We start from the raw sequence: 15,890 nt of genomic DNA, 5'->3' as shown, positions 1-15,890 counted from the left end.
ATGTCTTAGGAGCACCGCTTACTTTATTAAATAAAATCTGTTTTGTACTTTGTGACTTTACTTCACATTACATTCATATGCAACAAAATACTGTGTTTTTTTTTAATCTACCTGGACATTATTATCAAGCAACTCTATGTACAGTGTGCTATTCACTTGACATACCTTGTTCGCAATAGGTACCGCTCGTTCCTAGAGGACAGTGACACATGTAGCCATTAGGCAATGGCACACAGGTACCGCCTTGCTTGCACAGATGTGGAGGATCATGCTCTGGATCACATACTGTCACCATTTCTGTGCAAAATGCACCTTTCCATCCAGCCAGGCAGTCACAACTATGGTGGTAAGCGAAAGGAAAGAATGCAGCATTATTACCAAAAGAAATCAGTTTTTCAGTAACAAAGTAATTAAGTTTTTCAAGCCTTGTATGCCTATATTTAATCTTCTGCTCCAAAACAGATAACAGAAGAACATAGTAACAAAGTTTATCATTTATCTTTTTTGATATCTTACTGCAAGGAAATTGCATATAATACAGAAGGTACTATTTTTAATATTGGAATTATAGTCTCAATATCCACAAGAAACAATAAATCTTGTGGATTTTTTCTGTGTGTTTTGCTCCACAAATAACTCAAGCAAGCTTTGGTTGCATAAACTAGGATGAGTCAAAGTGCAAAGTGTCAAACCTGGTGTCAAATCAAACAAATTTCCTTATACCAGTAAACTGGGGATTCAGCCCTGCAAATTCACACACCTAAATCTGTGAAGGTGCACCTGAGAGCAGGTATCTACATTTAAGATGAGTATCTACTCAATGGCAATGAGAAGCTCAATTTACCTAATGAGTTAGGCCAACAGAGATGAGGCAGTTGTTTAGTGCCAACTAAAGCTCCCTGGGGTATCCCATCTGGCTTCTGACTACTGTTCCAGAAGGACAGTAGACAGATTCATAAAGGCTTGTATTGGCCATATCAGGCCAGCCCAAGCTACTGGAGATTTCTGGATATATTTCTTAAGTTTCCCATGTATTAGAACTGAAAGATGCTGAGTAATGGAGGAGATCTCTTAATAAAAGTGACTTTAAACAAAGGCACTGGGAAAATAGAGCATTATGAAATACCGTTTATCTTCATGCTATAAGGCAAAAGTGGAGTGTGAAAAAATTAAGATTGGAATAAAATTAATGGTATTTAAACAAAGAGTACAATGAAATGCTGACAAAGTATCCTATTAAATAAGCTAAGTCACATTTTATCGATCTAAAACATAATAAATAGAGAAATGCCTTTTTTTTTTCTTACAGACTATAAAAGCATGTCCTTTCACTGAAAATTGGTTCTATCCTTGCATTGAAATTTGTTTTGAACTAAATCCAACGTAATAATAAAACAACAGCTTATTTCATGGAGTATCCCTGAATATGTACCATATGAAGATAGGATTTAATTTCCTGAGCCCAGTCTGCTAGTGCTATTTGAAATGCTATAGAATACTGAGAGATTCACATGTGTCTCAGAGATATGACAGAAAAATTATACAAATACTGAGCTCTTCAAAGATGCAGCTGAAGGACAAGCGGTCTATCCAAGGGTACCTAAACTGCCAGGATAGCCCTACATTCAGCAAACTCAACCTTACCCATGATGTATGATGTTTTGTTCAAAGTACAGAAAAAACACACTTTTTCTCTCACTTCAGGAACATGCAATAGCCATAGCACTTCATAGACAATCTTGTTAGATGTACGAGAGCTGCTCTGAAAGGAATGCCTCCTATTTTATTATGTTGGCCCATGACATCAGAGGCAGATATTTGTGGTATGGAAGTAGAGGTTGAACCTTTCCACCAATATTCCATTGCATTTTGTTGCTGTGTGACAGATGGCAGCAGAGGGCAGTCTGAGAAAATGGAGTTTGACTTGGAAGCAAAGATGTCTATGTAACAGAATTCCTCCATGTGGAAAAAAACTGCACCCACTGATACTCCTTGACATTTGCTGAACATTTATGGAGACCAAACAGTGGGTGTGAGCACAGTGAGGCAGTGGGTGGTGTGTTTCAGCAGTGGTAACAGTGACATGAAAGATAAGCCATATTTTGGACAGCTATGCAGATTTTTATGAGCATGGCATGTAGACTCTTGTTCACTGCCAGTGAAAATGCATAGACAATGGTGCTGGCTATGTTGAAAAATAGTGTTTTGTAGCAGGAAACTTTCTCTATCAAATAGTATTGTTATGTTCTTTGTATACATTGTAGTTTTCATGGAAATAAATAGGAGACATTGCTTTTACAGAAACTTACATAATTTTTTGTTGTGTATAATTTTGTGTCATAATTGAAATAGTGGGAGATATTACTGTTTCTTGAACATAAAATTCTTTTTTCATTATTCAAATATTTTCTCTTAATTCTATTAAACAATGTAGCTTTGCTCAGATGCTGGCCAGAATGTGAAGTTTAATGCTGTATATTATGGCTTCTATTTAAATCAAAGCATTGTCCCTGTAGAAACCGATTCTACAGCTTAATGGCACTGCACACTTTCTGGCAGAGTGGTGGAAGCAAGACATAAAAATAGCTCAAAGCAGCAAGAAAAATTTCTGAGGAAATCTCATTTCAGGACAAAAATATCTGAATGCAAATTGAGGACAATGCTTTACAGAGGAACACCGATGATTTAAGAACAGAGGGAAATTCCGCTGAGAAAAGCAAGACATTACTGACAGCTACTATACATCAATAGAAGTCATATGCCTGCTACATTCACAGCTTTTTGACAATTAAAAAATATACTTTTTTAAATTGAATATTTATTTATTTATCTTATGAGAAGTGAAACTGGCCATTACTGGTACACACATGCCTGTATAAGTATTGTCTATGACAACATAGCTGTCCTGAAATATGAGGGCAGGAGGATAACACAGCAGGAGGTCACTACAGGTCAAAAATAAGCAAAGAGCACACCCCACTATATGAAAATAACCTCCCAATTTTACAACAATCCCTAAAGAGATCTGCAATAAAAAACATTAATCCAGATGAAAACAAACTTTATCTGCAATTTTAAAGGTTCCAGTACAGCCCAGTCACCAGCTGCTACTTCAGCATGTCAGCTGTTTTCCAGATATTCTCTAGATCTTGCTAGTGGTAGTTTTGTGTACTTTACAGACATGAAGATGGTGCTGGGTTAAATTCCTGAAGCCAGGACTTACATTGGTATAGAAAAACACATGGGAGGCGCATACTTCAGTCTACATTTCTGCTATTTCTGGTTGCAATTTTGATTTTATGACTTCCCTAATATCCCCATAAATGTCACCTCCTTTCTTTTTCCTCAGAAAGATCTAACAGGCTGAATGCTAAGGATTTAATAATTCTGAAAGGAACCTGCAAGATCCAACAGTTGTGACATACAAAAATTGGAAAGTAATTCCAAGTTGTATTTTGCTGTTCAGGACTTTTGAAGCATTTCTTCACTACTGCAATTAAAAGCATATAGATATGCTCTTAAGAGAAATGGGGAGGGGAATTGAAAGCTGTGTCTCAGGGGTTAATTTTCCAATATGTAGTAAAGCCTTAATAGCTTTAAAATCACTATTTTGTACAGGAGCTTGAACAGTCCACTGAATTTCTAAGACAGATCCCCAGCAAATGTCCTATCAATTTTAAAATGTTGGGTTTGCTTTTCATAGAATCATACCTTAGAATTGGGTTGGATGGGACTTTAAAGCCCACCCGGTTCCAAAGCGGTGTCACAGGCAGGGCTGCTACCCACCACATCAGTCTGCCCAGGGCCCCATCCAACCTGGCCTTGAATGCTGCCAGGGGTGGGGGTATTGAAATGAAATGAAACTCATCAATGATTTTCCTCCTTTCTGCTAAGATGATAGATTTCTGCAGACTTCTGTCATCAAGGAACTAAATTATCATAATTATTAAGTCTAGTGATCAGTCTATGCTATAGCCTAGAAAGAAATTTTTTATACTTACTAAACGGTAGAGCCACTTTCCATGCACTTCCCACCATTTCTGCATTTTATTAAACTGCATGGAGAGGCTTTACATTGCCCAACACTGCGACCAGAATTGGGGTGACCTTCTGGAGTCCCTGGTGATTTGAACTCCTGATTCATGTTGGTGCGAACTTGCACATCAAAAATGCAACCTTAGAGGCAGAAAGGAGAAAGAAATGGAGTTTAAAACAGGTACAGGAAGACAAAACAAATCAAAAAACAGCAGGCTGTAATCTGTCACTGGATGGGTTCCACCAGAGTGTCTTCAATTGATGGATGGGCAATCATACCATCTCCAAAAGCTGAAGTTATACTGGCTATTTTCTGTTCAGTACGTGGGTGAATGACTATAAGACACTTCATTAATGGCACATAAAACAACAGAAGTCATTTCTCAAGGAGCAGACAGAATGATAAGTAAGTCAGAGACTAACAAATAACGTGGGTCTAAATTTGTATTTACAAACACACATGCTTTTACAAGAATGCAACTACATTGGATAAAAGTGGTCTTAAAAATGTAGGAAAGAGGACAGTAAATCTGTTCATTGTCAAATATATAGGAATTCAGAGAGCACCAACTAACAGACTGCAAGCAGAGAATGTGGACTTGAACTGGTGAAAAGGACTCCTTAAAAGGGGTGAATGCTTCAATCCCCATAAAACACAGATCATATGGCACGTGACTAAAACATTTTACAGTATGTATACACTGCTCCTCTTGGCACTTACTCTCAGAAGATGATTCAGTAATTTAATCCATAGTAATAAGTTAAGCAGTGCCAGGGCCTGTTCCTTGGTCCTATAGGCAACTGACCCTGTGTAGCCACAACTATAACATCAAACTCTGACTAGCTTGCAGAACAGTATAGCTCCAACCAGGCTAGCAAAGGGTCCCTGGATTATGTTGTCCCTAAATACACCTTATAATTGTTTTGTCACAGACCTCCATGTCAGGGGCCATTATAAGAATTTATTTGTTGAAATGATTGAATGTTATTGACTAGATCCATAAGCTGACATTCTTTTAATCTGCTAATACATTAATATCCTAAGATAAAAAAGTCAGAGCTTTAGAGTCAAGTCCCTTTAGAGAGTCTTTGTTCTTTTTAGTGAATGCATGAGATGGTGAGCCTGAAAGGTCTAACACTGCATTGGCACTTCTGAACCAATATTTTAGACCCATGTGCTTATTTATATACTGCAAAGCTGAATATTATACTACATTATATCTTTTTAGATCAAATTCCAGGTAATTTCTCAAAATACACATGGACAAGTGATTTAGAGCCATATGTAAGGCAGCTTTAAGCTTTTCTGAAATGTCATCCAGATCTATGCATTAATATACACCATTTAAAACTAAAAATCAGATTTTAATCCATTTTACAGGCATTTAAACAGTACCATAATGTATCTGGAAATACTTATACTTTCCCACACCTGATTTATGACATTTAGCTGAGATATGAATTGCTCAAAATCATTAAGAATAGTAGTAAGTCAGCACTGCATGAAGGAGGCTTTCTGTTTAATATTAAACATGGAAAAAGGACATAATATGAAGACTGCAACTATCCAATTTTTTTTTTTAATTCACTCGATACAAGCTTTTTTCATAAGTCACTGAAATCACTTAAGAAACAAACTTGTATGTGAAGACATATCAAATGTCTAATTACAGGTTTTTCTTCAGCTTCTAATAGATAAGAAGAACATGTGGACTTTTCTATTGTGTATTTCCTAGTCAAGGACTTCAAATTAATTATTACCTACACAAGTGTGAGAATTCTGGAAAAAGATCACTGCTTTGTGCCTCACTGTTTACTGATATAATTCTGATCTTGTTAAGAATGCTGGAACATCTATCAAGTTGGTTGATCTGCAAATGCTTTGACTTGCAATAATTTTGGGACTTCTCCCTTTGACCATATTATCTTTATGCAAAGAAGTATTATAGAATAGCAGTCTTTTAACCTTTCACTGACACCTTTCACTGACATGAACATTTGCTGACTCTTAATATATCAATAGGGTAAGACAAGTGTGATTTTCACCATCTAAAAAAGTAATGTTTCCGGAGTGGCTTGACAAATCCTAATACACTTAATACTCATTGGACCTAGCTTTATGTAACAGGCCATCTTCTATGGCAATGTTGTTTGAATTTATTTACTCATGACAAGAATTTTCAAACTTGGATTTATAAACATTTGATATGATGACAAATTATATGATATGTAAGGTACAAACTTTATGACCTGTGGCTTTTTAGTCCCTCAGCAAATTACCAAGGCAGGTCCATAGCAGCTATGAAAAACAAATGCATCTCCCTTAGGTATCTAAATACTGAAATATATATCTTAATTTTATAGCTCTACTTTTCTGTGTGGGTTTTTTTTTTTTTCCCTTCTCTTTCAGAAAACTTGTCACTAGATTACCAGAGTAATCTGTGGAAGATATATTTTTTAATATAATCATAACTTAGTTTGAACAAAACATAGCAAGATAACTACTTTAACAACAGTTAGAACAACTTTAGAATAGGAAGTTTTCTTAAATAGGATATCTTCTTGTTACATGCATTTTGTATTTTTGTTTATACTGTCACATAACTGGTAATTTAAAAACTCACATTAAGCAATTAAAAGAACAACCTAGTTGGATGTTTATTTATCTGTAATCTTCATATCATATTCCTTTTCCTTTTAATGGTGTTGGTTTTAGGCCACCACATAACTCAGTGAATCCTAACGTTTCATCTGTTTATCAGTAGCAGATAAAGCATGTTCTGTTCTCTTGAGTCTTGCTAAAGTGCTAAGAAAAAGCAGCACAGAGCTCTGTGTAAACAATGGAAAGCACAGTGAGTACCCAAGGACTGGTGAGGCCATAATGGAAAATTATGACATTCGTGACTACAACTTATTTGATTGTCCCAGCAGAACACTCAGGTCAGAAACAGCTCTTTAGCATTTATAAATAAAGCATATAGTACACACTAGAGAGGTTTTTGGCAGAACTTTATGAATTCAACTGATTTTTTTTTTCATTTAATTTTCTAACTGTTGGTCAGTGAGATATGGATGACGTACTTCAAGAGCAGCAGTTTGTGCAAGCACTACACAGACTTCTGTGGGGGAATCAGCTGATGAACGTGCCTTCTTCCTGACCCGGATTCCCTTTGCTCTGAGCCAGTTCTGGGCCTCTTCTAATGAGACACTGCCAAATATTCTGAATAGTGGAGAGGTTTTCTGTCACAGCCAAGTTTGCAAGAGGAACTCAAAAGAAGTTTCTGACTTTGTGAGTTGAACTCAGTTTGATCCCAAAGATCAGCGTTTGATGAAAGTTAGCTGAAATCAGACGCATTAACACAGTGAACTCACAGAAGTACTTACTACCTTTGTGATTGTAATCTTTCACCTTGTGGCTCCTTAGACCACACTTGGAGCTTTCTATCAATAAATTTTTTACTCTAAGTTTAATTGATAGCTTTCACCCCAGTCAAACAGTTTACAAATCACAGCCCTTCTTTTTTTTGACTCCTGCACCGACAATGCTATCTGCCACTGTTGTTCATCACATCCTAAGTGGTGTCTACTACTTCTGTGGCTGCCCTGAATAAAAGGACAAAAAAAGTTTTTACCTTAGTGTAGTCACAGAAGTACAGACATAATATTGTCTATTTTTGTCTGCTTTTCCTGTAGCTTATTGTGAACTATCATAAACATTTAATTTTAATCTGTACCTAAATACCTGATGTCATGATGCTCTCCTCACCTGTTCATGTCTTGCTTTGGCACCTCACAGATTATAGGTTCCTTATCTTCAGATCTTGGATCATAGAATCATAGAATGGTTTGGGTTGGAAGGGACCTTTAAGGTCATCTATTTCCAACCCCCTGCTATAGGCAGGGACACCCCTCTCTAGACCAGGTTGCTCAAAGCCCCATCCAGCCTGGCACTGAATGCTTCCAGGGAGGAGTCATTCACAACTTCACTAGGCAACCTGTTCCAGTGTTTCACCACCCTGTAAGGAATTTCTTCCTAAAATCTAGTCTAAATCTACCATCTTCCACTTTAAAGTCATTTCCCCTCATCCTGTTGCTACATGCCTTTATTAAAAGTCCTTCCTCATCTTTTCTGTAGGCCCCCTTCAGGTACTGGAAGGGACAGTTATCAAGCAGATACACCACCTTTTAAGTCACCCTTGCATATAGACTGTGCTCAGACATGATGAGAAGCTCCTCACTATTTGCCATAAATTATCATGGTATAATAATTGGCAAACAAGAACAGACCTAAAATTTGTCCTGCCTTTCTAGTCCACTGTATATGCTGCACTTTTAGCTTTGGTCTCTATTGTCTTCCCATTTTCCTGGTTTCTTCCTTGATAGATGGACAAGAGGAATCTGACGCATGGTTTATCAGGGATGGAAAAGAGTATAATCTTTACCTTGAAAGCCATTCTTAAATCTGGATCCCTTGGGTAGGAGTTCTGGAGTATACTCATGATAGCCCCCTAAATAAAACTGGCTGAAGACATTGAGTCCAACCAATCTTCCAGGAGAAGTGGTAGTTTTATTCTTCTGATCATCCACCTTTCAATGAAACATATATATTTGTTACAACAAAGGATTTTACTTTATTTGGGAAATACTAATGAAGAGAGCCCTCCAAACTTAACAGGGAAACATAAAAGCTGTCATTTTTACATTTTAATATGGAGGAAAAAAAACCCCACACTTATCATCTAAATGTGTACCCTTCTAAAATAAACAATTTCTTACCTTCAGCCAGCCTTTCTGGAGATATCTGCCAAGATGGATGACATGAATATTGAGTGTCAGGTCAAGTGGTTTGCTAATGATTGTTGCTGTGCCAGAACCTAGATTGTAGCTATATACCACTCTGCCATCACATAGGCCTAATACCAAAAAATCATCTCCATTCAGACCTGGAAAGACAAAAATAGAGTAGCTACTTATTTCAGGATTCAGTGAATACTGATGCATAAAACATCCTCCAAATCCACTGAAAATACATCAGTTTGTGGTACATTTCCTCCCACTTTTGCCAGGCCGAACTTCACTGCCTCACTTTCCCTCCCAGCACTGGGTGAACTGGGGTGGAAGGCAGCCCTGGCTCCTTCTCACAAGGGATGCAAGCCAGTGTTAACCCACAGATCTGAGAACTGAAGAAGGGGATGTATACACTAGGAGAAAGAGAAATCCAGAGGACTGTTAGTCTGATTGCTGTGAGAAGCTCAGTATTAAGTGAGATAGTAGAGCAAGGGTAGCATTTGGCTTTGTGGGGGTAAGAGGAAGAAGACGTTAGACATCTGTGCATTAGGCAACATTTGGCAATGCTTCACAAAAGGTTAGGCATAATATTAATTCAAATCAAATATAAGGATTAACATAAGATGAAACTGACACAAGGATTGTGATCTAGAAATAGTATCACACACACAAAAGGAGAACAAAGAAGCTGGTTAGATCCTGGGAAAGTTTAAATGATCCTGGGATCATTTGATCCCATCCTTGTTTTGTGTCTGTGTCAGTGATCAAGGCAGGAGACAAGAGAGGGGGATTAAGGAAGATACTGCAAGAGAGTGCTAACTAAGAAAAAATGGGATGAAATGGAGCAAGGGGAAAATGGAATATTAAAAATACTTCCTTATAGCAAGATTGCGGGCTGCAGGAAATCTCACAGTCCCTGCAGTGGAAGTATTATTCCTTGACACTTGATAAAAGTAAATCATTGGAACAACAGCATTTCCTCCCAGTGAAATAAATAAAATTCACTTGGTAAGAAATACTGCTTTCTGGCAAAGAGAATGGGGGTTACTCAAACTCCCATCCATTTGAACTTAGAAGAAAATTAATAAAACCACTACAGAATAATTCATCTGGCACCTCATTGTGCCTCTGTCTTGCTGGCAGCTGGTGCGTTGCTGCCCACTCCCATGTGACACAGAGCTGCGGATATGTGTTATTACTGGCTGGCAGTGTTCATGAAAAAAATTAGATGCTGATAGCAATAAGCCAAGTTTCCACCTGACAACTACATAATAATCTCAGAATGTAGTATTCCAGTTAATAAAAATGACACCATGGAAGATCCACTAAGATTTTTTTTTTTATGTTCAGCTTAGCTAAATATGGCTGCAAGAACAATACTCACTATAGCTTTGACACTACATGGGATGACTTTGCATGCAAACGTTTCTGAAACAGACTTTGGTATAAACAAATAGTCAATTCTTTGGATCTGTATTATACACATTTAAGCAAATGTTCTGAATTCTGCTGTGATTTTTGCAGCTGGAAAAGAAATACGGGTAATTTTTAAACACTGATGCTGTTAATTTTATATTTGACTTTTTCTAAACTGAGCAAAGATAGTGGACAAATTGGTTTTTAGTTGGTTGCTTCCTACTGTTTCTTTACCAACAGTTTGAAATTCTGCTTTCAAGGTTGCAGAAACATTCATAAATGCTGTGGTTGGTTTTCATCATTGAAATGAAAGTTCTAAGCATTTGCTTGTGTTTGTATTACAGAAGAGCTAATAATTATTAATTATTAATTATTTATTAGTTATTACCCTCACCACTGTGAGGATGGTAAGACACTGGAACAGGTTGCCCAGAGAGGCTGTGGATGCCGCCACCCTGGAGTCAGACAGGGCTTTGGGCAACCTGGTCTAGTGCGAGGTGTCTCTGTCTATAGCAGGATATTAAAGGTCCCTTCCAACCCAAACCATTCTATGATTCTGTGATTATTACTAAACCTTAGTCATAGGAACACTGATTTCTGGAAACTGCTTTCTGAATGACAAGGTGAAAATGGTTTTGGCACCGACAACCCCATGCACAATTTCTAATTGACTAGCTGAAAAAGACAAACAAAATTTCCACCATCCACAATTGTATGTCTCAGATGTAAATACAAAAGCCAGTTCACATTCTAATTGCACAAACAAGTATGGCAATAATAAGTAAAATATTTGCTATGATCTAAAAATGATAAAAGTTCCTACCCTGAGTGCTGTATGTTTGCAAAAGCATTTCATTAAATTTTTCTCAACATTCATCAGTACCAGTTATCCCGTGTTGTCAGTAGTGCTAAAATGGACAAGACATGAGTATCACATTTTACCTCATTCACTGCTGAGGCTATATCAGCATACTACAGAGAAATGCTGTTCAGATATATGTAAAGCATTGTTAAAACCTCAGTGCAGATATTGTAAGCAGATTAATATAACATGCTTCTCAGCAGTGTTATTCAAACCAAGTGGAATACTTTGCTATACATACATAGTTGTAGCAATATACTTATATTGGATTAACTTGCACTGAGTGACATCGGGGTTAAGAGTTAGTAATTAACATAAAAACACAAAACCCAATGCTGGCTGCCCCAGGACTGTATGCCAGTCGTGTGGGCCATGGAAGTGCAGTTCCTGTGACAGCAGCAGCAATTCACGGGTGCCTCTGTGGCAAGTTGTTTGAGGACACAGGAAGAAGAAATGGCTGTGACATGCTGAATAGCTGAACTGACTTTCCATTGAAGTAAGTACCAGTGTAAGAAGATTTGAGGCATCATCTCCCAAAACTGGCCTCCAGATAAATGTAATCAATCATGAAAATTATGCTGGTGACTGAAAAAAGAATCTTGTTGCATTCATATATTTTGTTCAAAAATTTGCTACCTCAAGCATCAGATTACTTGTTTCTAATATTTAATGTTAATGGTTATACTTCTTTATGGAAAAAAACCAAACATTTCTATAATCTGATTGCTTACTTTGCACTTACCAAAAATAAGTATTGAAGAGATTATTTTCTTCCTAAAGACGTTCTATCATCCTACTTGCATGGGGAGTATTTTAAAGTCTGTAATACATCATAATAAAAAAGCTTACCTTGGCCCTTCTGTCCAGTGAAAAATATCAAGTTGTCCTGTAAAGCTGAGTGGTGGTTTAACAACTGAAATTTTAAGTGGAATTCATAGTAGAAGGTGATATCTGGGATTGTAGAATAAGCTAGGAATGAAGTATATCCAAAGACATCTGTGCCACCAAAACTAGGCTGGCTAATATTAACAACTGCATTAAAAAAAAAATAAATCAGTGTTAGAGCAAATTCTTTAACATGCATTTGAAATTTGCATTTAATAGTTTGTTTTAGAATTAAAAAAAAAAACAAGTAAATATCACACACAAAAAATGTTACTCTGCAGTGTTTTACACATGTGCACACATAATTTGGCTTCTCCTGTAATTTCATAATCAAGATTCCTTTACAACATAATTATTGGCAACTACTGCCATCTCCTGGTCTCTATATAGCATTGTTATAAATAGAAGTACATTGCAATATTTACTCAGAGCTCACACAGACAAAAGAAAACTCACAAATAAATTCTCCTGTTAAAAGTAAAGCCATTATATTGCACCTCCGAGTGAAAGTGAGCAGGGATGTGCTGAAGTGGTTAAAGAACAGTAATTCTTCACAGGTAGGGAAAAACATATCATGAAATTATGAATTTGCAGTGCAATAAACAGGACCGACATGAATTACATTGTTCCACATTACTTGCTGTATCATTTGAATTGGTGGTTGGACTAGATGGTCTTAGTGGTCTTTTCCAACTTTAATTCATCCTATGATTCCATAAATTGTTTGAATATCCAGGAATCAAGTTTATAAAAATGTCTAATTTAGAGTACCTGCAAGTTATTTATCTTTTTTAAAAACACTATTTAGGTTCAATTTGATTAAAAAAATAATATATATTACTTTCTGTTGGGCATTAACCAAGTGAAGAATGTAGCATTAGCATAAATACCTTTAAACATCTGGCCTTAAATAATTGAAAGAAACAATCAATTGTAATTGTGCAAATTATAACACCATCTTTAGTCTGAAGAATATCTTTTTAAATTTTCAAGCTGGGAAATTTGCCATATTGACACTGAAATCTGAACCTGACAAAAGGTGCAGACGTAAGCCTGTGAGAAACAGTCCATGGCACAAACTTCAGGTCCTCAGCAATACAGTGTGTACTGTCCCATTTATAAAGCACCACTTCAGATGTGGCAAATTATGCCTTGTTCTGTAATTTTAAACAGGAGCCAAGAAATTTCCACATGGAGCGGCTGTTTTCTCCTAGTTACAAGAAAGCTGCAAAGAGTTTGTTCCTATCAACCTAGTTTGGTTGAATGTAACCTCAGGTCTTAGACCTTAATGAGTAATGTGGATTGGAGGAGAAATACAACTCCCATATTTAAATTTGGTGTTGGCTGCAGTCCACTAGCATTCCCTCACACTACCTCAACATGCCCAAGGAAGGCTCAAATTCTGCATCTGCTTTAGCTTCTCAGCTAACTATGACAGATAGCTCCTTTAATGAGAAGCCTTTTCTTTCCCTTCCTTCCTTCCTTCCTTCCTTCCTTCCTTCCTTCCTTCCTTCCTTCCTTCCTTCCTTCCTTCCTTCCTTCCTTCCTTCCTTCCTTCCTTCCTTCCTTCCTTCCTTCCTTCCTTCCTTCCTTCCTTCCTTCCTTCCTTCCATTCCATTCCATTCCATTCCATTCCATTCTGATTTACTATAGGAAAGACACATCTAGATCATTAGCTTTCCAGGTGGAAGCAATCTGCACAAGTAGAAAATTGGTGGCAGTCATCTGACCACTGGAGGGCATCTGATGTAGACATTTATATAACAGCTGACTATGCTAGGTTATATCTCACACCAGTGAAAATATAAACAACATTTAGGATAGTGTTTTCTTTATCTAAAACATCAGTTATGTAGGTCAGGTGAACAGTATTTTAAAATGCTTATTTGATCCCACCAAATACAAAAGCAGCCTCAGGTGCTAAGTCAGAGGGGAGAAATATAGATTTCTAAGATAATGTAGGATGAAGCCTACCTTGTGTATGTCCTGCAACAACCTACTGACCTGAATGTCCTTTGTTTCTTTTCTCTACTGCCATAAAAACTGAATGATTCAGAAATTCTGAAATAATCCTCTGTGAAATAAGGAAAACACTTTTTTTCTTTTTTTCTCGTCTTAAAGAGTGGGAATTGTAGGACGCCCAGAAAGTAAATTAATTGTTCAGAATCACAGAGTCTGAAGTGGGCTGAAGAATTGAGTACAGAAGTCTCAACTTCAGGCTAGAGCAGTCACTAAGCATTCCTGGCAAAGTTTTCAGTTTTTCATTTTCCTACTCCCGAGTGTCTGAGCACAGCTCCTTTCAAAACTCCTGCAAAGATGCAATTTTCTTAATTTCCGTCTTCGACTATGTGAACATCTACATTAAACCCTTTATGGTCTTGTGGTCCAGTTCTGAGTCTAATTGTGCATTTCACTGGAGCCGTGAAGTACTTTATATAACATATCCAGCACTGTAGGTGCTTGAGGCACCCTTGTTGTCCTATAGGTTGAGGATATCGTAAAGACACCACTGACTTTTGGGATAAATGATTCATCTCAGAATAACATCATAGCAACAAATAAAAATCAGTAGAACAATTGCCCAGGTTACAGTAAATCCAGCAATTCACTAATATGGGGCTAAATGTGGTATCAGGGACTGCAGATGTTTGTAATCTAGGCTAGCAGGAAGGCCAGCAGGAAGTGGGGCATGGTTTCTTCTCTAGATGAGGAACTCAGATCCACTGAGAGATTTGAAGAGGTTCAGATTCCCTGTTTGGACCATTTTATTGTTGACTTGTGGAAGTGCCACCTGCACTTGTCAACCAGCTGTCACACCCCACCCTTCCTCCCACTGGGCTGGCTCTCTCTTGTGTGTGTACGCAGTGCTCAGATGCTACCTGAAATGGTGCTCAACACTGAACACTATTTCACTGGGGCAATAATTAGGTAAGGCATGATCACCAAATGCAAGAATATCACACAAAGCAACAGTAGCCTCACTGGCATATTTAGCTCTTCACAGTTTTCTCCACAGTGTTGAAGTAGTTTCTGACACCTACTAAAAGTGAGATGCAGCATCTAATTAACCAGACTATCTTTAGCAGGCAGGTACTCACAAGTGTTCCTAAACAGTCCTCCCTACAGCAATCTCTGGGGAGCAAAATGTATTCAGATATGATAATTAATCCTGAGGCAAAAGCTTACATTTTTCACTATTCTAATCTATCTAAATCATTAGGTGATATTTCTTCCTTATTTTTTCTCTTTCTAGACTTTTAAAATTGATTTTATACCACATTTTAAAACATGATTCTTCTCTATGCTAAATAATATTTATCATCAGGCCTCCAACCAATCATGTGTAAAAATAAAAGGTTACAGTAAACGTAAAATGTTTGGTCTTAGAGACATCTTTCATACAAAAACCTTCATTAGTCTGAAATTAAAACAGACTATTAAAGTGCAAGAAGAAAAAAATACAGTGATTGGTAAATTTCTATCAAGCAAGATTACTCCATCTTTTCCTTCTACTCTCTGTCTTTTCATTACAAATGTATGTAGCTGAGAAGGTAGAAAATTGTATAATCTTCCCTCTTTTCCCTGAGAAACAGCCCTGGAAAATAGTTATTCCCTGAGAAATAGTTATTCATAAAATATTTAGAGCTGAAGGAAGATCAGAGGTCACAGCTGACCACATTCATTGGGTTCCACTGTTATTTTCCTTTTTCTGCCCAGACACCACTAAAGTCAGATTCCCACCCCTTTGCTGTTGAAGTCACAGAGCTGTGTCCCAATGGCTATGCTTATGAGCCTTGCAAAACCACACTCCAAGTTAACTGTGCCTGACAGAGTACTTGAAGCCTTTTGTCAACTTTCTGTCCTTGATCTTATCCTGTATGTCTGTCAGTCCTACATCATTTAC

The 15,890-nt window shown here is 37.2% G+C and overlaps 1 protein-coding gene across 1 annotated transcript in view; it reads right to left on the bottom strand.

Moving 5' to 3' along the window:
• EYS (eyes shut homolog) overlaps positions 1-15,890 on the bottom strand; it is a 676,382-nt gene that overhangs the window by 22,519 nt on the left and 637,973 nt on the right. Inside the window, exons 34-38 of the mRNA XM_040698528.2 lie at positions 11,951-12,133; positions 8,812-8,978; positions 8,478-8,622; positions 4,002-4,176; positions 166-338 (exon numbers count right to left, since the gene is read on the bottom strand). Coding sequence (XP_040554462.1) covers positions 166-338; positions 4,002-4,176; positions 8,478-8,622; positions 8,812-8,978; positions 11,951-12,133 — 843 coding nt within the window. The remainder of the gene's footprint in view (positions 1-165; positions 339-4,001; positions 4,177-8,477; positions 8,623-8,811; positions 8,979-11,950; positions 12,134-15,890) is intronic.

Source organism: Gallus gallus, chromosome 3 (assembly GCF_016699485.2).
Source record: "Gallus gallus isolate bGalGal1 chromosome 3, bGalGal1.mat.broiler.GRCg7b, whole genome shotgun sequence".
Classification (NCBI taxonomy): domain Eukaryota; kingdom Metazoa; phylum Chordata; class Aves; order Galliformes; family Phasianidae; genus Gallus; species Gallus gallus.
This window is presented reverse-complemented; position numbering and strand designations above follow the sequence as displayed.